Source organism: Stegostoma tigrinum, chromosome 22 (genome assembly GCF_030684315.1).
Source record: "Stegostoma tigrinum isolate sSteTig4 chromosome 22, sSteTig4.hap1, whole genome shotgun sequence".
In the NCBI taxonomy this organism is placed as follows: domain Eukaryota; kingdom Metazoa; phylum Chordata; class Chondrichthyes; order Orectolobiformes; family Stegostomatidae; genus Stegostoma; species Stegostoma tigrinum.
In genome coordinates, this window is record NC_081375.1 from 37,244,605 (window position 1) to 37,268,675 (window position 24,071).

General features: G+C 44.3%; 1 protein-coding gene across 6 annotated transcripts in view; it reads right to left on the reverse strand.

Moving 5' to 3' along the window:
- Window positions 1-24,071, reverse strand: part of LOC125463691 (epsin-2-like) — an 80,913-nt gene that overhangs the window by 37,739 nt on the left and 19,103 nt on the right. For 2 of the 6 annotated variants that reach the window (XM_048555270.2, XM_048555268.2), the window contains exon 2: window positions 5,574-6,236. In XM_048555270.2, the coding sequence (XP_048411227.1) occupies window positions 5,574-6,236 (663 nt within the window). Of the gene's footprint in view, window positions 1-5,573; window positions 6,314-6,881; window positions 7,128-7,260; window positions 7,283-9,509; window positions 9,567-24,071 lie in introns of those variants that run through there. The other 4 variants (XM_048555273.2, XM_048555274.2, XM_048555272.2 and 1 more) reach the window with 4 other exon arrangements.

Sequence of the window (24,071 nt, forward strand, 5' to 3'; positions counted from 1 at the left end):
AGTGCCGCACTGTCAGAGGGTCAGTGCTGAGGGAGTGCCGCACTGTCAGAGGGTCAGTGCTGAGGGAGTGCCACACTGTCAGAGGATCAGCACTGAGGGAGTGCCGCACTGTCAGAGGGTCAGCACTGAGGGAGTGCTATACTGTCAGAGGATCAGTACTGTGGGAGTGGTGCACTGTCAGAGGGTCAGTGCTGAGGTAAGGCTACACTATTGGAGGATCAGTGCTGAGATAGGACAGCACGGTTGGACAGTCAGTGCTGAGATAGGGCAACACTATCAGTGGGTTAGTGCTGAGGGAGTGCTACATTGTTGGAGGGTCAGCACGAGGGAGTGCTGCACGGTCGGAGGGTCAGTACAGAGGGAGCGCTACACTATTGGACAGTCAGTACTGAGGGGGTGTCGCACCATCGGAGGGTCAGTACTGAGGGAATGCTACACTGTTGGAGAGTCAGTACTGAGGGGGTGTCACACCGTCGGAGGATCAGTATTGAGATTGCTTTGCACTGTTAATCGTTCAATACTGAGGGAGCATTGCACTGTCAGAGGGTCAGTACCGAGGGAGTGCTGCACTGGCAGAGGGTCAGTGCTGAGGGATTGCCGCACCTTGGTGGGTCAATGCTGATGTAGGGCTGCACTGTTGAAGGGTCAGTGCCGAGGGAGTGCTGCATTATCAGAGGGTCTGTACAGAGGGAGCACTACACTGTCGGAGAGTCAGTGCTGACGGATTGCTGCACTGTTGGAGAGACAGTGCTGAGGGAGTGCTGCACTGTTGGAGGGTCAGTACTGAGAGAGTCTTGCATTATCAAAGGGTGAGTACAGAAAAAGTACAGACAGTCTCAGTATTGAAGAACAGTGTACTCTCAGAGGGTCAGTACTGATTGAGCGCTGTCCTGTTAGAAGGCATGTGGTCAGGGAAACACATTGTTCAATGGTCAAGACTGAGGCAGGAACATACTGATGGTAGGTAATTGCTGAGAGAACAGCATTGTCCAGTCATACTGTCAGAGATCAGTATTGAGGGTGTATCACACTGTTAAAGGACAATATTGAGGGCGTGTCACACTGTCAGAGGTCAGTATTTAAAAAAACCCTGAACTGTTGGAGGTCAGTATTGAGTGAGTGTCATGCTATCAAAGAAACACATTTCCCAGTGCAAGTCTTAATAACGAATCTTCAATTTTCCAAGAATCACAAAGATTTGGGACTTTGAGACAATATGATCAGTGCTGTAAAAACCCAAACCTTTGCTCCAATTTTCCATTAAGGTCCATCTGTACAAAATCGAGACAAAAAGAAATGAAGAGGAATGGTGCCAGCATTGATTGTGAAATGGTATTGTGGTCATTGTACTGAATGCCCTTTGCACTCAGTGCCCAGCAATTCAAGCCCCGGGATACAGAATGTCACATGAGTGCTGCATTGCTGCAATATGGACATTAAACTATCAGTGAAGAACAATCTCAATCTGTGTTCACTTTGTGATTTGCACTGGAGCCCAAATTCTGTATGAAACAATCAGTGCTGTGTTGTCAAGATACTGTCTGTCAGATGTTGAAGACGAACCTCTTTCTCAGGGGGAATCTGGGACACTATTCAGGTTACAGTAGGGCAGGTCCCTCAAGTGGCCTGGCCAATTCTTATCCTTCAACCAATATTTCAAAACCTCCCTGGTCATTATTATATAGTGGTTTGTGGGACCTTGCTGTGTGTAAATTGGCTACTGTATTTCTATTAGTACAGCAGTTCCCAAGCTTCGAAAGTACTTTAACTTTGACTGTAAAGTTCTTTAGGATGTTTTGAGGTAGTGGCAGGCACTATAGAAATGCAAGTGAGTCTTGTTTTCTCATTGTATCACGCGTCTATCAGAATGGTGAACCAAAATGGCCCTGATCTTTTGGCCCTAACTTCCTGCAAAAAGTTGGAATTGTGTTAAAGAAATATTGGCAAAAGCCATAGAATCCCATGCAGTGATCAGAGAACTGAAGTTCACTCCGATCTTAGCCAGTGACCCCTCTCGGAGGATTGTGAAAGCTCCGTGCTGTCTTGGAGCCTGACCGTATTGCTCCATCACTGTGTACATTGAAGAAACCAACTGAGGTCACAGGCACGGAACAATAAACATTGCACTAATTTCAATTTTATTCCCTGTAGCTTCAACAATGCTGAAGAAGCTTGATACTACTCAGGACAAAGCAGCTCCATTCTCATCTACCAACGTATTACCCACGCCCCTCCATTGTATGGGTGCAGTGGCAGCAGGGTGTACCAATGTAAGATACACTTTAGCAACTCTTCGATAGGAAATCCATGACGTCTACTATTTAGAAGGACGAAGGTAGCAGATGTAGGGACAAACAAACTTGTGCTCCTCCTCGAGTCACTCACCATTTTGACGGAGGACTAAATCGTCGTTCCTTCACCATTGCCAGGTCAAAATCCTGGAACTTCCTAACAGTACCACGGATGTGCTAACACTACATAGACTGCAGTGGTTCAAGGTGGCAACTCTACACCACCTTTCCAAGGGCATTTAAGTATCATTCCACAGATAAAGGAAAACATAATCACAGCATCCTAGACTCTTACTGATTCGAGGGGTATCTGAATTAAAATAGCATTTTTCCCCTGTTTGACGTAATCGATCACCATTAATTCAACTGCTGCCCACGTAAACTTTCATTCCAAATCCTACAGCCCACGACCCATTAGGAAGATCCACATTACATCAAAGTTATTCAATTCTTGGGGTCAATCTTCTGCCTGGCTCTTGGTATCACTGACACCCCCAGGATTGACTTGAGTTGAATACAATCATTCTCCTTTATATAAACAATTCAAATTTGAACTTGTGAATCAATCTTTAACGCAGTGTGATCCCCCAATCAACTAAACTGCCTGTGCCCTCATCTGCGGAGATCCTTGGATTACAACATATGGCTCTCCCCTACAATAGGGGCAGGTAATCCCTGAGTTCTCAGCCCATTGGTTCCAGTGAAGCTAAACAGAGGCATCAATCTGCCAGGGAAGGGAAGCTGAGTCCTCAGGAGCCCATCGACCCCAAGTGCCCTATTGTTTCTAAAGTGTAGCAGGAGCCTCGTCCAGCTGCGGGTTATGTCAGCACTCACAGCATCTCTGAGAATCAGTGCCAGGATGAACCATTTGTTCCTGTTAATTTAATGTGCAGCACCACAGGATTTAGAAAGGGAATTGATGGGGTGAGTTTCATTCTGATACGGAGGTGCCGATGTTGGACTGGGGTGGACAAGGTCAGAAATCACACAACACCCGTTATAGCCCAACAGATTTATTTGAAATCACAAGATTTCGGAGTCTTTCTCCTTCTTCGGGAGTTAGTGAGAGAGGTAGTATCAGACACAGAATTTATAAGTAAAACATCAAAAGGGTCACACTATTGATGAGGATGTACTAAACAAACCTAAGATGCTGTTAAAAATTTAATCAGAAGGTTTTAATTGACTAATATGTATATGTAAATCCCCAAATTCCTTTGAAGTCACTGTCCTGAGAGAACTAAAGGTTTTATCGGTGTAAAGAAGAGGTGACATTTTTGGTCAGACAACATCGGCCACCACACTATACCACCGGGAACCTCTGCGAGAAAAGTCAGATCATCGATATGGATACTACTATCACATGTAGGAACACCACCCACTGTGTACACGGCAGATACCCATGAGACTTGGCCAACATTGTCTATATCATAAGCTGCAGGCAAAGATGCCTGGAGGCATGATGTATTGGTGAAACCATGCAGAAGCTACGACAACGGATGAATGGGCACCATGCAACAATCGCCAGGCAGGGATGTTCCCGCCCGATGGGAGAACACTTCAGCGGGCAAGGACATTTGGCCTCGGATCTTCAGGTAAACATCCTCCAAGGTGAACTCTGGGATACACAACAACACAGAGTCACTGAGCAGAGGCTGATAGCCAAGTTTCGTACACATGAGGACAGCCTCAACTGGGACCTTGGGTTCATGTCACACTACTGGTGACCCCAGCACACTACACACTCTCACACACACACTCACTCACACAAACACACACACACATAAACACACACGTGTGAATCTATGGGGTGAATCTGTATTTGAAGATACTCCTATTTTGTTGAAAGAGCACACAATTTGTAGACAGTCAGTCAATGAGGCATTTTATAAATTCCTACTTTAGAGGTAAAACCAATCTGACTCCAAACCAAAGCACAAACAGATTCTAAATAAGGCCTCACATCTAAAATGTCACCTCTTCTTTACACTGATAAAACCTTCAGTTCTCTCAGGACAGTGGCTTCAAAGGAATTTGGGGATTTACATATACATATTAGTCAATTAAAACCTTCTGATTAAAGATTTAACAGCACCTTAGGTTTGTTTAGTACATCCTCATCAATGGTGTGACACTTTGATGTTTTACTTATAAATCCTGTGTCTGATACCATCTCTCTCACTAACACCTGAAGAAGGAATACAATACCAAAAGCTTGTGAGTTCATTCTGGACAAGGGTTCAGCTGATTGAGGAGACGGAGAGGCCGAAGAATGCAGTGGATACAGTTACAATGTGAGAAGTGAAATAGGAGACGCACACAATACAACACAACTCGAGATAATCCATGTAATACCTACAACACAGCAAGCTTTTTGGAATTGTCCACCCTGTCTGCTCTCTGGATACCACAAAAATTTAGGAAGTTTCTGGGTCCTTTTCTGTCAGAGGCTATCCTGAATCACACCATGACTGCCTATCTGAGCAGATGAAGGGCTTTATCCTGTACTCTGCTCAAGGGGATCCCCACTAAAACCCCTACCCAATCTCCAGTGGTACCATGTTGTGCTGCGAAGAGACACTGTCAACGTGACAGTGGACAAGCAAAGTTCACAGGCAATCCAATCACAGAAGGAGGGACTCTGTCTCAGGCACAACGCACACTTCCCAGCAAGAGTCAGGGGAACGCAATCAGGGTGCAAAATCCTGGAGATATTCTCTCTACAGCCCACAGTCAAAGTAACAAACCATTTGACTGTCATTCCATCAGCCAATGTGACGAAGTGGAGTGTGTCTCTGTACATCTGTGAGCCTATGCATCTGTGTCTGTGCATACGTCGGTTTGCCTGTATACACATTTATATGTGTGCACTTGCGTGTGCATGTGTGAGGGAGTATCTGTTTGTACACGTCTATTTGAATATCTGTCTAGGTTTTCACAACCTAAGGATGTCTCAAAGGCCTTTACAGCCAATACTGTGCTGAGGGATCACTCCTGATTTTCTTTGAATAGTGCCTTGGGACCTTTTACATCCAAAGATGACAAACGGAGCCTCAGTGTTTTACTTAACTCACTTGTGGGACTTGGGAGTTAATGTCAAAATCTCTGACAATGCAGCAACCCCTCAGTCTGCACAGTTATTCTGGTGTTGGTTTGAACTCGTAACCTCTGATTCTGACCCTCTGAGTGATAACTGACAGGAGACAAGAAAATAGAACTTTAACTGACAATAGAAGCCACGGCAAATTGTCATGAAGCTGCGAGATCAGTAGCTATACTCACATTCATTGAGAGACACAGGAGATCCACCTCTGGACTTTCTGAAATCCTCTCCATAACTGTAGGATGACAGGTTTGGATGACTGGATCCTCGGCCAAAGGTAGTTTGCTGGCTACTGCCCATTCCTGTAGCCACCTGGGACATCCTCTCTTTAGTTTTCAGTGCATGAGCTCGATCCTGGCGTAAACGCTCTTCATCCTTCAGCAGAGCGACCAACTGTTTGGCCTTCTCTCTCACATTGATGCCTTGGTCTTTCCCATCCCGGTCAACGTACTGAAAATCTTTCAGAGTCTGCACAGTGAAGATGTTCTCCTTACATTGCTGAGACACCTTCTCTGAGCCAGTCTTGATCAGATAATCTAGCAGGGTCAGTGCCTTGTAGACATGTCTCCAATTCTTCCCATGATCATTCAAACGCTTCCAAATCATGCCCATGATCTCGGAAAATGCCACCACGTTAAAGGTTAGGTCTGCAATGTTGGACATAAGGGAGCTGGGTGGGCCCCAGGGGTCATTGGATGTGGCTTCTCGCACTTTGATCTCGGCATCTGAATAATTATGGACAATGTTCTTCATTTGTCTTCGAATCGCTGAGGTGGCCATTTTCGGTCTTCCACTCAGTCCCGACTGGAGACAAATCAACTCGACCCGAGGAGTTTGTATTACTGTAATCCAAGAGGACAGGGGGTCACTATCCCATCAGGATTGTCCCCAACCACCAGCAAGAATCAGGGAGCCTCAGCTGTGAGTGGAAGAATGAGAGCAATCATCTTAGAAATCTAGAAACTGACACTGTTCCCTTGAGTAACTCCCTCCCAGAAGAGGGTCTCACCCTGCTGGTGGTGGGGGGAGCAGTTCTGGTGCTGATACCCCACATTTCAAAGCAAGGAGCCACAAGCAAAACACTCCAGCTATGATGGGTCTCCCTCACTAATAGGCCAGCTTTTAAAGTTAAAGCTCAAATTCCAATTCCTTTGTAAATTCATTCTGAGAGAGCTAAGATCCCAGATTAAAGGTCTCACACAAGTCATTCACACTCAAACACATCCACTTCACTCACCCACTTTGCTCACTCAGTTCACCCTCCCTCATGCTTTACACCTCCCATCTCTCTCAACACTTACCCTCACACACAGAAACTGAGATTTCCCAATCCAAATCCAAACACGTACACATGTGCTCGCACACACACGCGCACACACACGCACGCTCACACACACATAGTGTTATACAGAGAACACCCCCCACACTGTTTCTCAACCCTCCTGGGATGTGCCGACCCTATACAGCCTGGAATTAGCACCGCCAACCTTGCAGTAGCCCTCTCAGTTCAATCACTGGGTGAAATGACACTTTGGCTGGCTTTGCAATGGAGCAGGTGACTTCATCTGAGTCCAAGCATGAACCAATCACCCTTTGCTTTCCTTGGCTTGATGTACGCACTGCATCGTGGAGTTAATGAGAGCTCCCAAAGCAGAGAGAGAGAGAGAGAGCCCGTTCACACATAGAGCAGAATAAGACAGTGTTAGTGATCAGAGAGCAGAACTGAGTGAGCCCAACTTTTCAAACACCCATCTGTGCACACAAGTCTTGTAGATAATCCACCAAATGATTGTTGCCCAGAGAGACCTGCTGTGGGATATTTTAAAAATTCAGACACGTTACCGAAAGCACAGATGAGGAACTCACCAATCACTAGGTAAACTCAATCTGTAATCAAACTCCAAACAAAGTGAGCAACATTTGCAAAACCAGCAACTCTGAGGTCAAACAGAGTAGGAGGCGGACTGGAGAGACAGCAAACTAGATCAATCCATTGCTGGAATCCAGGGAGTGTTCACTAACTGTAAAGCTAGCACACGCTATTCTCCCATCATCACAGTTTTGAACAGAGACAGAGGTGCTCACAAAGGCAAAATAGATGAGGGGAGAGGGACCTGGTGGTCTCTTGCTCCACATTGTGGTGTCGGTGAAAGCTAGAATGGGGGGTTGGCTGTTTTTGACAGCTCAGTCACTCTATGAGGCTTAAGCATCTACAGGGAATTTACAGCAACTCATTCCAGATAGATAGAGGCAGGAAAAGAACTTAAGCCCTGGACATAAGAAAAGATTATTGATAACTCAGCTCATGCCTTTGGAGCTGATTGACTGGGTAGGGGAAGGGATCAATGTTGTGAGGGTGGAAGTGGCAGCTGATCAACTGTCAGGGAGAGGCGCAGAAGAGAAGCTGATCGACTGTGGGTGGCAGGGGGAAGCTGATCGACTGTGGGTGGCAGGGGGAAGCTGATCGACTGTGGGTGGCAGGGGGAAGCTGATCAACTGTGGGTGGCGGGGGGAAGCTGATCGACTGTTCGGGTTAAGAGGGAAGGGATCAACTGTGGGGGAGGCAGGGGGTAGCTGATTGACTGTGGAGGAGGGGAGAAGCTGAATAACTGTGAGGGAAGGCAGTGTGGAAGCTGATCGACTGTGGAGGGCGGAGGGTAAGCTGATCGACTGTTAGGGGGTGCAGCAGTTGAATTTTGTGAGAGAGAGAAGGGAATATATCAAATGTGTGAGATTGGAGGTGGGCTCGGGCAGCTGATTAACAGGATGAGGGGAGCAGATCCAAAAAGGTAGCTGATCGACTGCGTGAGGCAGCAGTTGATAGATTGTTCCAGGGAGTAGTGGCAGAGAATAGAAAGTGTTTGTTAAAATCAATTTGCTGAGTTAGTTATTCCAGTCCACGTGCTCAGCCCTGTGGACTTTGCTGATGTAATCTGACTACTGGCCTGAGCTGATGAATTATTAAGCATTTGCTGAGACTGGTGGTTCTTCACTGCTGATTTATTACATGGTCCATGATTACACATTCAGTTCAGGGAAGCGTGTGAGAATTGCCTCAAATTCTTGGCTCCAAACTCCGTAATATCAGCCCTAGGCAGCTTCTTGTCTGATCCCTGATTCCCCTGAAACCACACTGACAGGGCTTGGTGCTGTCAACAAGACTGATAGCTCTTTTTATGCTCACACATTCCCCACTGCAGGAATCACACTAGAAAAGAAACCTGAAACAAAACCGTGGGCTAATTTCTCCCTCTCTCTTGCTAACAGATCCTGAGGCCAATGCTGACTGGATTTAGGTCACCAGGGACTGCAAGGAATATAGCACAAACAATTCCTGAAGAAGGGTTCAGACCTGAAATGTCAGCTTTCCTGCTCCTCTGATGCTGCTCGGCCTGCTGTGTTCATCCAGCTCAACACCTTGTTATCTCAAATAATTTCTTCCCTTTCTTTCAAAATAGTGCTTTGGTATTTTTATGTGCACTTGGAACAGCAACTGATTAAAGTATCAACAAGTAACCTCATCTTCAACTGTGTAGCATTCCCCTTTTACTGGTCTTCCGACAGTGTGGCACTCCCTCAGCACTGACCCTCTGACAGTGCAGTGCTCCCTCAGCACTGACCCTGCAACAGTGCAGTGCTCCCTCAGCACTGATCCTCTGACAGTGCGGCACTCCCTCAGCACTGACCCTCTGACAGTGCAGTGCTCCCTCAGCACTGACCCTCCGACAGTGCGGCACTCCCTCAGTACTGACCGTCTGACAGTGCAGTGCTCCCTCAGCACTGACCCTCTGACAGTGCGGCACTCCCTCAGAACTGACCCTCTGACAGTGCGGCACTCCCTCAGCACTGGCCTTCTGACAGTGCGGCACTCCCTCAGCACTGACCCTCTGACAGTGTGGCACTGCCTCAGCACTGGCCTTCTGACAGTGCGGCACTCCCTCAGCACTGACCTTCTGACAGTGCAGCACTCCCTCAGCACTGACACACTGACAGTGTGGTACTCCCTCAGCACTGACCCTCCGACAGCACGGCGCTCCCTCAGCACTGACCCTCTGACAGTGTGGCACTCCCTCAGCACTGACCCTTTGACAATGGCGCACTCCCTCAGCACTTACCCTCTGACAGTGCGGCACTCCCTCAGCACTGACTATTTGACAATACAGCTCTCCCTCTGTACCGATCTGCTCACAAATCAGTGAACTGTTAGTACCGCACTGGGAGTGCTGACCTGAATCTTTGTACTCAAATTCTTTTCGTGGAACTTTGTCCTGTAACCTTCTAATTCAGGTGACCAGCAACTCAAAGGTGACACCATTAGACTCCCCAACTATTCACAATAACACTGCTGCAGTTTATCTCACACCTTCTAAAAAGTAAGCACAGATTCAGCACCTTGCTCAACAGAGGGTCGGATTGCTCAATTAGCTGGTTTAGAACATTGAGTGGCCCCAATGGCACAGAATCAGCTCCTATAGCAGCGGAGGTTACCATGAAGGTTCCATCCCCTTGACCCTGCCCCTTGCCTGAGGTGTGGTGACGCTCAGGTTAAAACACCACCTTTCTCTTTTCTATATACTCAGAACTGAGTAATGCGATAGGAGTTTTAGTGCCACTGTGATGCCAGTGGTGGTATGTCCAAACAATTGCATCGAACAGGGTGACCCTTTGACCTGTTCACAGTGGGTGGCAAGCTGATCCTATAACCAGACTGTGCAGACAAAGCTCAGAACACCATGCCCAATGTTAGATATGATTCTGTTATTGAAAAATATTCGCTCATTGCTTTAAGGGAGGTGATGGCCCAGTGGTATTATTACTAGTCTCTTAATCTAGAGATTCAACTAATATTTGAGGGACCCGGGTTCAAATTCTGCCACAGCAGATGGCGGAATTTAAATTCAACAAAAAACAATTGAACTAAGAATCTATTCATGACCTTGAAACAACGTTCTGATCATCAGACAAACCTATCTGGTTCACTAATGTCCTTTCTGGTAAGGAAATCTACCATTTTTACCTGGTTTGGCCTATACGTGACCCCATACCCACAGCAATGTGGCTGACTCTGAACTACCCTCCAAAATGACTTAGTAAGCCACTTAGCTCAAGAACAGCTAGGGATGGGCAATAAATGCTGGCCAGCCAGCGCAACCCATATTCCACGAGTGAATAAAACAAACCCTAACTATGCTAAGAATCTCACTAGAATCCAACTTAGGTTCATTGGTCAGGCTCACAGTGCACGTGCTTGAGGCAAGAGGACCATGTTCTTGGTGGGTGAAAGGAATGTGACCATATATTACACCATTTTCACTGAGAAAGTCATGGAGATTGCTAATTCCTTCTGCATTCTTCATGGCAATACTCTAATAAATTAGAATCTACCTGCTCGGTCATAGTTCTTTTCAGCTAAGATTGACTGTTAACAGTTCCTGCTGTATCTTTATGCTGACCACGGCCCAACAGATCAGCAGCCCCTTCACACGCTGTATAAATTGATATTCCCTTTCCAGGTTTGGTTTTTTTACGTCAGTCCTGATGAATGAAAGACAACAATCTTTGACTTTGGTAACACAGCATGGAGCTGAAGGAACAGAGCAGGCCAGGCAGCATCAGAGGAACAGGAAAGCTGTAATTTCAGGTCACAACCCTTCTTCAGAAAAAAATTACTAGAATTCTTTGAGGAAGTAACATACAGGACAGATATAGGGAAGCAATGGATATAATACATTTGGATTTTCAGGCATCCGGTAATCCTCTCTGGAGACTGGCACCCTGCTGTAGTTGTTTGTCTTGTGTATTCTATTGATAAAGTACCAAATGTTAGGCTACTTAATAGAATGGTGCTGCAAGCATGGTTAGAGCAGTTACTTATTAATGAGTTGTGATAAAGGGGGGCATTTTCAGGCTGGCAATCTGTAACTAGTGGTGTGCCATAGGGATCTGTGCTGGAATCGCTGTTATTTACAATATATATTAATGACTCGGATGAGGGAAGTGAATGTATTACAGCCAAATTTGTGGATGACACAAAACTAGGTGAAAAGGCAAGTGGTAAGAATGACAAAGTGTGTCTGCAGGGTGATATATATAGGTTAAGAGAATGGGCAAAAAATTGGCAGATACATTATAATGTGGGGAAATGAGAGGTGTTGCATTTTGGCAGGCAGAGCAGAGGAGCTGAATGCTACTTCAGTGGAGAAAGACAGCAGCAAGCTACCGAACAGAAGGATTTAGGAGGCCTCATGTGTGAATCACAGAAAGCTGGCATCCACGTTCAGCAGGCAGTCAGGAAGGTACATGGAACGGTAGCCTTTATTTCAAAGGGAATAGGATATAAGAATCACAACAGTATGGAAGCAGACCATTTGGCCCATTGAGTCTGAAGAGCATACCAGCCAGACCCACCCCATCCCTGTGACTCTGCTCTCCCCAAGGCAAATCCACCAAACCTGCACATCTTTGGACTGTGGGAAGAAATCGGGGCATCCAGAGGAAACTCACACAGACACAGGGAGTACATGCAAACTCCACACGACAGTTGTCTGAGGGTAGAATCGAATCCAGGTTCCTGGCACTGTGAGGCAGCAGCGCTGACCACTAAGCCACAGTGGTGGATTTGCTAAAGCAATACAAGGCACAAATCAGACCAAAGCTGGAATTCTGTGAGCAGTTTTGGGCCCCTTATCCAAGGGAAGAAATATTGGCGTTAGAGGCAGTCCAACAAAAGTTCACTAGGCTGGTAACAAGTATGGAGGCGTAATCCAATGAGGAGAGGTTAAGTAGATTGGGCCTGTAGTTATCGGATTATCGGAAAATGAGAGGTGACCTAAGAGAAACATAGAAGAATCTTCGAAGTCTGAAAGGGTAGATGCAGGAATGTGGCTTGCCCTTCCTTATGGGAGAGTTTAGGACCAGACAACATAATCTCAGAGAAAGGAAATGCACATTTAAGACAGTGATGAGAGAGAATTTCTTCTCTCAGAGGGTTATGAATCTGTTGAATTCTTAACCACAGAAGGGTGTACAGGCTGGGTCATTAAGTACATTCAAGACTGAGATAGACAGATTTTTAACCAGTAAGGGAATCCGGAGTTGTGGATTATCAGATCAGCCATGATCTCAATTAATAGTAGAGCCGACTCAATGGACTGAATGGCCTACTTCTGCTCCTATGTCCATAAGACCATAAGATTTGGGAGCAGAAATTAGGCCATTTGGCCCATCGAGTTTCTTAGCTCTATTCTCTCACCTTCTCTGCACAATCTTTGATCCCCTTAACAATCAAGAACCAATCCATCTCTGTCTTAAGTATGCTCAATGAGCTGGCCTTGACAGGTTTCTGCCAGTAAATTCCATAGATTCAGCACTCTCTGTCTGAAGAAATTTCTCCTCATCTCCCTTCGAAAGGGTCTCCTCATCTCCCTTACCAAGGATGTGACTGAGGATGTTACCAAGCACGGTAACGAAACGTCTGCGGAACAACAAACCAGCTCGGCGAGCCAACCAACCTCAACACCACAACCCGAGATACAGATCTACTCCAAAACCTTAGGTCTTCCCTTTACTCTAAGGCTATGCTCTCGGGTCCTAGTCTCTCCTACCAATGGAAACATCTCCCCAACTTCGATTCTATCCAGGCCTTTCAATATTCTGTAAGTGTCATTAGATCTCCCCTCATCCTTCTGAACTCCTTTGAGTGTAGACCCAGAATCCGCAAATGTTCGTCTTATGTTAAAACTCTCATTCCTGGGATCATTCTCATGAACCTCCTCTGGGCCCGTTCCAGATCTAGTACACCCTTCCTGAGGCATGGGGCCCAAAATTGCTCACAATATTCTAAATGTGGTCTGACCAGAGCCTTATAAAGCCTCAGCAGTATATCCCTTCTTTTATAATCAAGTCCTCTTGAAATGAATGCCAACATTGCATTCATCGTCCTAACTGCCAACTCAACCTGTAAATTAACCTGAAGAGAATCCTGGACTAGGACTCCCAAATACCGTTGCATTTCAGATTTCTGAATTTTCTCCCCATTTAGAAAATAGTCCACCCTCTGCTCTTCTTATGTTCATATGATCTTATGGAGTCCGAGTCTGTTTGTTAATTTTTTTTAATCAGGATAAGCTCACAGTTCTGCATCATCTTTGCAAATCTTATCTTTTTATCCCTTTTCCAGCACCTCTAAATTGTTTCTGATATGAGTTCCTATGATTTACTGGAAGGAGTCTACTATTTACTTCACTGTTGCCTGATCCATATGGCAAACAATCTGAGACTCAAGTCAAGCCCTAGGCAGAGGTCACATGGAACATGATGCTGTATGTACAGGAGAGGAGTATGATTAGCAAACACTTCCTTTTGATGCATTATTGCAGTGACACTGGACCCAACAGCATTAGCTAGACAGTCAAACTACTCCCCTGCCACCAGTGACGTAACTTCTAGATTCTTTTTATTATTTATTCATAGGATGAGGGCATCACTGGTGAAGTCAGTATTTATTACTTGTCCTTAGATGCCCTGGAGGAGCTACCTTCTTAACTTGCTGCAATCCATAGGGAATTGGGACATCCAGGGTACTGTCAGGAAGGGAGTTTCAGGATTTTGAACCAGCAATAGTGAGAAAAGGGACTATACTGTCACAAGGCAGGATGGCAGGAGGCTTGTCCTAGTTGGGGTAGACATAGCAGGCTTAAAAGGTATTGTCAGTGAGTTACTGTAGCTCATCTTGTTGATAGTATACACTGCTGCTACTGTCAATCAGTGATGGAGGGAGTGAACGTTGAAGATAGTGGATGGAGAGTCAATCAAAAAAGCTGTTTTGTCCTGGATGGCTCCAAGGTTCGTGAGTGTTGTTGGGGCTGTATTCATCCAGGCAAGTGGGGAGTATTCCATCACACACATGTGTCTTGCAGGTGGTGGGCAGGCTTTGGGGAGTCAGGCGGATTCCTAGCTTCTAATCTGCTGTTTCAGCCACAGTATTTATATGGCTCATGCAGTTCAGTGTCTGGAGAATAGTTTCAGGATTTTGGCAGTGAAGAATTCAGTGATAGCAATGCCAGTAAACATCAAGAGGAAAAGGATAGCTGCTCTCTTATGGGAGATCATTGTTGCTGGCACTTGTGTGGCGTGAATGTTACTGTCACTTGTCAGCCCAAACCTGGATATTGTCCCAGTTTTGCTTCCTTTGGATATATACTGTTCCAATATCTCAGGAGTCATAAATGGTGCTGAACATTGTGCAATCATTGGTGAACATCCCCAATTCTGACCTGATAATAGAGGGAAGGTCACTGATGAAGCAGCTAAAGATGGTTGGACCCAGGACACTACACTGAGGAAATGTCCAAGGGCTATAATGATTGAACTCCAATAACCACAACTGTCTTCCTCTGTGCTGGGTATGACTCCAACCAGTGGAAATTTTGTCCCCTGATACTCGTTGGGTCAAGTTTTGCTAGGGCTCCTTGAAGCCACACTTGGTCAAATGCTGCATTGGTCAGGGGCATTGACTCTCACCTCACCTCTGGAATTCAGCTCTTTTGTCCACTTTTGGAACAAGGCTGTAATGAGGTCAGGAGTTGACTAGCCCTAATGGGATCCAAACTAAGTGTCACTGAACAGGTTATTCCTCTGCATGTGGCATTTGATAGCAGTGCTGTTGACACCTTCCATCACTTTGCTGATGATGGGCGGTAGACTGATGGTGCAGTAATTTCCTGGATTGGACTTTGAGTAGTTGAGGATGACAGTGTGGAAGAAGCTTTACTCTCTATCTGACCCCATGTCGTCCGTGGACTGACAATCCTTGATGGAGACGGTATTGAGAGAGCTTTACTCTTTATTTGACCCCATGCTGTCTCGGCCCGGGTGTGTTTGTTGGGATCATGTAGAGGAAGATGTACTTTGTATTTAACTTGTCATGCTATACCTGGCCTGGAACTGTGACATTGGATGGTAAAGCTTTGAACACAAAGTTTGTAAAGAAATAAAATGAAATTGAAGGGATTTTAAACAGCATGCAATCATACAGTGTGGACCCAAAGAGAATTTGGGGCGATACTCCCCCATCTCTGTTGTTATCTGTTACAGCCATTGTGTTGAAACAACCTTAGTTTAGACTTTGAATACTGATTGAGCAGCACACAGCAGGGCTTTTCTCTTGCTTTTTGTCTTAATGGCTCCAAGTTCATGTCTAGTGGACAGAATGTGGCTGATTTACAGCACTCTCAACCCGAGGCCTGCTGTTGGGCCCTCTGGTCTCTTACACTTTTATTTATTGTGAACCTTGGTGCTCCGGGAAAGACTCCTGAAGGACCAGAGTAGTGCTGAATTAGCAGAGGGTCACCAAGTCATCTATTCCAGGAGGGTCCCTCCCACTCACAATGCTGGGAGTTCCAGGATTTGGGCCAGCAAAAATGAAAGAACAAAGATATAGTTCCAAGTCAGGATGGTGTGTGGGTTCAAGGTGAAGGTGTTCATGTGCATCTGCTACTTTTGTACTTGTAGGCGATGAAGGTCATAACTTTGGAAAGTGCTATGAAGGGACATGTGAAGAGTTACTGCAGTGCATCCAGTAGGTGGTACTTACTGTTGCCACTGTGTGAAGCTTGTGGTAGGAGTTGTAGAAGGTTGAAGGTGGCAGTTAGGGTTAGGGTCAAGTAGGCTGACTTGTCCGGGATGGTGGTAAGCTTACTGTGTTACTTATATTTAAGGTCAATAGTCTTTAAATCCTCACCAGTGGAATCATATCCTCTGTCAAAATCTTTCAAAATTTTAAAGAATTCTACCCCTCACCTCTGTTCCTTTTTAGAAAAAAAAGTGTCAACCTATTCTGTTTTTCCCAGTGGGTAGAACCCCTTGTAAACCACGTTGTAAGTCTTTGCCAGAGCCTTGTGGTCCTTTCTATAAGCTGTTTGCCCAATGTACATGCGTTGGATTTTCAAGGAAGGGGCTAATCAGACTGTCCTGAATTCACCCAATCTTAATAGTGTTATAACACATGTTTTGTACTGTATTAACACTGATCTATAGTTGCTGGGAAGCAGGGAAGTTAATATTAATGTAAAGTAACACTGGGGCATAGAATCAAAACAAATCCTGTGGCAAAACATTTGTTAAACAAGGAAACCTAAAGTCATTGATAGGGATAAGTCTATTAAAAGAGAATTTTATGCAAGTGAAATTTTATTTTAATATAACCATGTAACATATGGAATCATATTATGGAATCTTACAGCACAGAAGGAGGCCAGCTATAATATCTGTGCTCATTAGTAGAGCTATCCAAATCATTCTATTCCCTTGCTTCTTCCCTGCAACCTTAACAACTTTTTTTGTTTAAAAAACATTTCAATTCCCTTTTGAAAGCTATGAATGAATCTGCCACCATAATCCTTTCCAGTTGGACACTCTACATCATACCTTGCTGTGTAGAAATGTTTCTCCTCATCTTGCCCCGGTCATTTTGCCAATTATCCCAGGTCTGTGAGCTCCACAGACTGACCACCCTACGATTGGGAATAGTTTCTCCTTTGCTTGTTTCTCATTATCTTGAACGTCGCTATTAAATCTCCATTTAGACTGCACTTTTTCGTCCCTGGTACCCAGTCCTACATGTCCTCTCTAAAGTTTTGAAATCATTCCTCAAAACGAATGCCAAGAACTGTGAAAACGACATCAGATAAGTCCTAATCAGTGCTCGATAACCTTTAGCATAATTTCCTACATTCGGTACTCCAGAGGCAAAGCAGAAATTTATCCAAAGGAAGAAGAAACACACTAAAAGGAGGATGTGTCAATTGCGGCTGACAAGGGAAGTCAGGGACAGCATAAAAGCAAAAGACAAAGCACACAACATGGTGAAGATTTGTTGGGAAGTCAGAGGATAGAGGAGATTTTAAAAAAACAGCACAGGATAACTAGAAAAGCAATTGAGGGGATGATGAAATATGAGTGTATGCTAGGTAGTGATACAAAAGAAGATTGCAGGGTTTTTTTTAATAGATATCTAACAGGTAGGACAGTGGAAAGTGTGAATATTGGACTGTTGTAAAGTGAGAGACTGGAGAAGTAGCTAAGATCCTTTGATGGGGAGCAAAGAAATGGTGGATGAACTTTGTATCAGTCTCCACTGTGGAAGACACCAGCAACATGCCAGAATTTCAAGAGAGTCAGGGGACAGAGGTGGCTGCAGTGGCCATTACTAAGGACAAGGTGCTGGGCAAGCTGAAAGGTCTGAAGTTGGATAAATCACCCAGACCAGATGGACTACAATCTAGAGTTCTGAAAGAGATAGCTGAGGAGGTTGTAGAGGGCATTGTTGGTGATCTTTCAGGAATGACTGGAGTCTAACAGAATTGGAAAATGACTGCTGTAACAACTGTGTTTAAGAGGGGAGGGAGGCAGAAGATGGGAAATTAGTCCAGTTAGCTTTACCTCAGTTGTTAGTGAGAATTTCGAGTCCATTATTAACAATGAGATTGCGGAGTGCTTGGAAGCGCATGGTAAAATACATTCAGGCCATTCGGCCCAACAGGTCCACACAAATCCTCTGAAGAACATTCCACCCAGCCCCACCCCCCCATACTATCCTGTAACTTTGTATTTTCCATGGCTAATATACCTTAACCTATACACCATGGGCAATTTAGTAGGCCAATCCACCTAACCTGTACAAATTTGGATGTGGGAAGAAATTGGAGCACCTAGCAGAAACCCACTCAGACATGGGGAAAATGTGCAAACTCCACTTAGACAGTTGCCTGAGGCTGGAATACAAACCCGGGTCCCTAAGCACTGTGAGGCAGCAGTGCTAACCACTGAGCCACCGTGCTAGCCACAAGAGAGGACTTGCCTGTGGAATCTGTTTGAATTCTTTGAGGAGGTAATGTACAAGTTAGACAAAGGAGAACCTTTGGGACAAATCCTGGCGTGTATAGAGGATTAGCTGACTGGGCAGAAGGCAGATAGTAGGGATGAAGGAGTAGTTTTTAGGATGGCAGCTGGGGAATTGTGGAGTTCCACAGGTGTCAGTGTTGGAAGAACAATAATTCACACTGTAAATTAACAATTTGGATGAAGGAACTGAAGGCAGTGTCGCTAAGGTGGCAGATGTTACAAAGATAGGTGGAGTCTCAGGTAGTGTTGAGCAAGTGGGGAGGCTGCAGAAAGACTTAGGAGAGTGAATAAAGGAATAGCAGATGGAATACAATATGTGAAAGTATGACATTGTGCATTTTGGTAGGAAGAATACAGGTGTAGACTATTTTTGAAATGAAGAAAGGATTTGGAAATCTGAAGCACAGCACTTGGAAGTCCTGGCTCAGTGTTCTGATTAGATTCCCTGCAGTGTGCAAACAGGCCCTTCGGCCCAACAAGTCCACACCACCCCTTGAAGCATCCCACCCAGACCCATCCCCCTATAACCCACACACCCCTGAACACTAGGGACAATTTAGCATGGCCGATCCACCTAGCCTGCACATGTTTGGACTGTGGGAGGAAACCGGAGCACCCGGAGGCAACCTACGCAGACACAGGGAGGATGTGCAAATTCCACACAGACAGTTGCCTGAAGCTGGAATCGAACCCGGGTCCCTCTTAAGGTTAACATGCAGGTTCAGTAGGCATTTAGAAAGGCAAATGAAATGTTAGCATTTATTTCAAGAGGGCTAGAATGCAAAAGCAGAGACGTGCTGCTGAGTCTGAACAAGGCTCTGGTCAGACCGCATTTGGAATATTGTGAGCAGTTTTGGGCCCCATATTGAAGGAAGGATGTGCTGCCATTACAGGGGTGTCCAGCGGAGGTTTACAAAAGTGATCCTGGGAATTAAGGCTTGTCATATGAGAAGCAGTTGAGGAATATGGGGTTTGGAAGGATGAGGAGGGATCTGATTGATATTTACAGAATACTGAAAGGCCTGGATAGAGTGGATTGAAGAACTATTTTCCACTAGGAGGACAGACTAAGATTCAAGGGCATAGCCCTGGTGTGAAGGGATGACACTTTAGAATGGAGATGTGGAGGAACTTCTTCACCAGAGGGTGATGAAACTGTCAAACTCATTGTCGCAGAGAGCTGCAGAGGCACTGAGCACCTTCAACTCAGAGAAAGATAGGTTCATGATTGGTAAGGGGATCAAGGGTCATGGTGAGAAGGCAGGAGAATGGGGTTGAGAAGCATATCAGCTATGATTGAATGGTGGAGCAGACTTGATGGGCTGAATGGGCCAAATTCACTCTTGTGATCTTGTGAATTTATTTACAAAATTCAGGATCCTGTTTGCTTTTAATGACAAGAAACAGCTTGCTCAACTTAACTTGCCTGTTCAAACATTTCTGTAGATACCGTCCATCCCCACTTCTCAACAGGTCTCTCTGCTCCAGTACCACGTTTGGAATTGTACCCTTTAGTTTATATTGTCTCACCTCATTCTCCCTATGAAAAATACAGCACTTCATACTGCTGTGTGTTACATTTCTTCTGTCCATTTCACCAACCTTCCTTTGTCTTCCTGAAATTTATCATGATTCTCTTATAAGGAGTGAGTGTACAGGGAGTAAGAGAAATGGACAGAAGCAGCCAATTGGTACTGGTATTTGGATTAGGCATCAGATCCTAAGCTCAGACATTTGAAACCCAAGCCAAACTGTCAGCTATAAATATTGCCTTTCAGAAGTGTGAGTTTTTAAACAGTTTTGTAGATGTTGTCAGATCTGTCAGAACTACAGTATTCAGCCTTGAGTTTCAGAGATTGTCTCAGAAGAAGATATGCTGCTGAATACATTGACAGCTGATGTCATTGTTCAACACCCCAATGACGATAACAAATAAGACCATTCCATTCACAAACTGACTAAACTTGGCAGCCCCTCTTGCCCTCCACCAGTTTGAATGACAAAGAGTTGATGAGACTCAGTGCCCATGCAATTGCTCCGACACTCATTAACCAGGGTATGAGCCAACCTGCAGGATGACCTCCAGTCGGGCTGACAAATTCTGGAAAATTCCATCACCTGACCTTTCACCTCCAACCGTCACTGGTCACCTAAAATATCCATCCTGGCAAAGCTCTACTTTCCTGCATTGATTTAAACACTCCAGAAACTGTTCACTAATTGGGTGTTTCATGACTGACAGCTAGTCATACAGCCTTTTCTCCATCTCCAATTTTTGTAGAACTAAGAAACAGAAATCTTCAAAGGAAACAGAAAGTCCACAGAATTTGTACTTCGTATCTCTTAGGTCCAAAACTGTATCTGAATTGATCTTAAATTCCTGGAAATTCCTCAAAAATCCTGGAGGCTTGGCTACCTGACTAGGAAGTGACATCACATTTCTAAATCCAATTGACACACTTCCTGAAAATCAATTCCTGGACACTTTGGGTGAAAGAACAACTTGAGTTTTGAAGGGCAGGCAAACTGAAAATCAGTTTATTTCAATGTTGTATTCAACAAATTAGCAATTGAAATGCAACACCCCTTTGGAATATTAAACACAACACCAGGGCTTTGCATTAGTTAATTGAATGACCTTGCCTGTTTCGCTGCCTTATAAAAACATCAGCATTCAGCTCACAACCCAGCCACCTTTGGGACTGACCACCTCTTACAAGTACAAACAGCACATCCAGAAAGCATGTCATTGGCAGGCTGCCAAGCTTTGCACATAACATTTCAGAATCAAATCTGAAATTTAAGCCCCTGTTTTCTCATCCCTCCATGGCTTCACTGTTGCCAATCTCTTCCAGTTCCATTGCTCTCTTTTTTGTATGCAATCCTACAATTTCAGGGCTTATTGAGCACCTCCAATTATTATCAGTCTACCAATGTCAGCTAGATCTTAGGTTTTTTCACTGTTAACTTGGGAATTTCTTCCTTTAACCTCTCCAACTCTGTTCTCTCAAGACTCTCCTTAAAAATCTATTGATTTGGCAAAGCTTTTCATTACCCACACTAAAATCACATCATGTCTGACAAAGGTTCTCTGAAGCACCTTGGTAGGTTTTCTATTTTAAGGTGCTAGACAAATGCAAGTTTTTATCAACCTCATTAATTCCCAGACATGTCAAGTCACTGATACTAGCTGTCTTCTATGTTCTGATTTATTATGTTCGGCCAATGAGATATTGTAACCCTTGTGAAACCTTCAATTCCACAAAGTTCAAACAGGATAAACTAAGGAATAAGTTCATTGCTTCTTTGACCTGATCTAACCTGTCCATCTTCCCACTTACCTATCTGGTCCACCATTCCCGCAGATCAATTAAAATAACCTCCTACCTACATCCACCTATCACCATCTAAGCTACCCTCCCCCAGCCCAACCTCACCTTCTTCTGTTTACTTCTGGGCTCCCCTCCCTCTCCCCAGTCCTGACGAAGGGTTTCAGCCTGAAACTTGGACTTCCCTACTTCTCAAATGCTACCTGATCTGCTCTGCTTTTCCAGCTTCACATCTATTGACTCTCACTGTGACAGGAAACTGCAGCGACAAACTAGCCTCAGAATGCAACAAAATTACCAAACTAGATCCATCAAACTGACCTCTCAAAACCTCAACCTTCTGTTCAACAGACCTTGGCCAAACATCAATCCATAATCCTGATCTCAATGCTCCATTTGACAGATCTGTCTTAAGCTTATCATACCCTTTCAACAGCTCCAAAAACATTGACATTCTGAATTAAAGGTACAGATTTGTTCAGGCCCTTGATTAGGAGAACAATCCAAACAATCTTTCACAATCCAACTACACAACAGCAAGACAGCAAATAACTGGCTAATAGGGCATTGAGTTAATCATGCATTGGTCAATCACAGCAGCCTATGTCTATGCCTCACACCATGATTCAGTTTGTAACTGATGCCCACAGAAACTGAATGAATCCATTCACAAAAACTGAACCTACTGCTCAAGGTGTAATCTCACCATTGTTTCATTCATCTTGTGGAAATGATCATCTCATGCGATTTGCTCTTCTGCATTACTGTATATTGAATCTTGATTTTTTTTCCCAATTTTATCCGAAGCTATTTAACAGTATTCAGTTTTCCTATGTGCCTATCTAACCACCTGCATTAAACACAATAGACTTATTTATAATAAATTCCATCTACCATCCATATACTCAACTATGACTAGAGGACAGTAAGACTAGGCTGGATCAGAGTTAAAATTTTTGTGGAGGCTGTAACTGTTCAGAAGAAATTAGAATTCACAGTAACCAACTTAAGGGATCACTCAACATTTACCACAACAAACTAACTAAAAGCAACAATGACAAAGCAGTTTTTCTGTGGGCAACATATACTTTAAACTATAGAATACAACTCACCCCTTCAGACATCTACAGTGACCAAATATCTCCCACTTTATGTTTATACTTTACAGTGTCCTCTATGTAGATATTCAATTCTCCCAGATCCAGTCCAAAGTGATTCTTAACTCCTAAGGATGCACTTTCATTCTCTTCCAGTCCCAGCCAGGTAACTTCTAACCCAAGGGTTCAGAGTTTATTCTGAAGATTCTTCAAACTTGACAAATCATCAACACGTCATTCTTCACAAATCTATTCTTTTCGATCCAAATGCAAGTTCCCACCAGTGAGAACAGTGAGATGCAGAGATTTGTCACATATAGCTGCTCTCTCTCAGGATCCTGCCAGATTGACTTGTCTGTCAAATGGAGGGAGATCTTTTTGGAAGAAATTAGTATTTTTATCCTGCAGTAGTTTCCAATGCATCCTTCCCTTGTCATGATAACATAAACTACATTGTACCCAGGTACAAATGCAGCTGGGCTATCCTTTAGACTTCTGAATTCATTCCATCTTGAAACTAAATAAACTGTCAAATCACAACTTTCCACATGATCTGATCTCATAAATCTGCCTCTTTGGAGATAAAAAGTTTATCCACATTCAGAATCAATGCTTCTGTGATTGATGACAAGACTGAATACCTCGAGGCTTCTTCTCAATAAAACAACTTACATCTCCCACACTCCCAGCCAACTTTAATCATTAATAGCCATCAGACAATGTATTTCAAAACATAACTGTTCTGATAATGGATTATTGGACTCGAAATGCTAACTCTGTTTTTCACTGTGCAGCTGCTGCCAGGCCTGCTGAGTGTCTCCAGCATATTCTGTTTTTGTTTCAGATTTGCAGCATTCACAATCTAATATGAATTGATTTCAGTGATGTAGGAGTGAAATTATGTGCTCAAGGTTCTGAAGTTGAACATAACCTTCTGATTCTGAGGACAGGGTGTGCACACAATGGGGAAGCAAGCTAAACAAAGATAGAAACAACTGGCTCATGATGAGGATAGGAGCCACAGTACAGGACCAATATAGGAGCAGGATGAGGTCATTCAGCCCCTTCAACCCTGTTCTGTACCATAATTAGATAGTGGCTGATCTGTATCTTAACTCTACTGACCCGAATTCATTGCATAACTCTTCAAACCATTATATAATCAAAATCTTCTTATTTCTCAGCTTCAAAATTTACAACTGCAATAGATTTTTGAGAGATAGAGAGAGAGATAGCTTCAGATTTCCACAACCTTTTATGAAGGTGTGTTTCCTGATATTATCCTGAGTGGTCTGCCTGCAATCTTACGGATAAGCCTCTTTGTTTTGGACACCCCCATCAGAGGGAA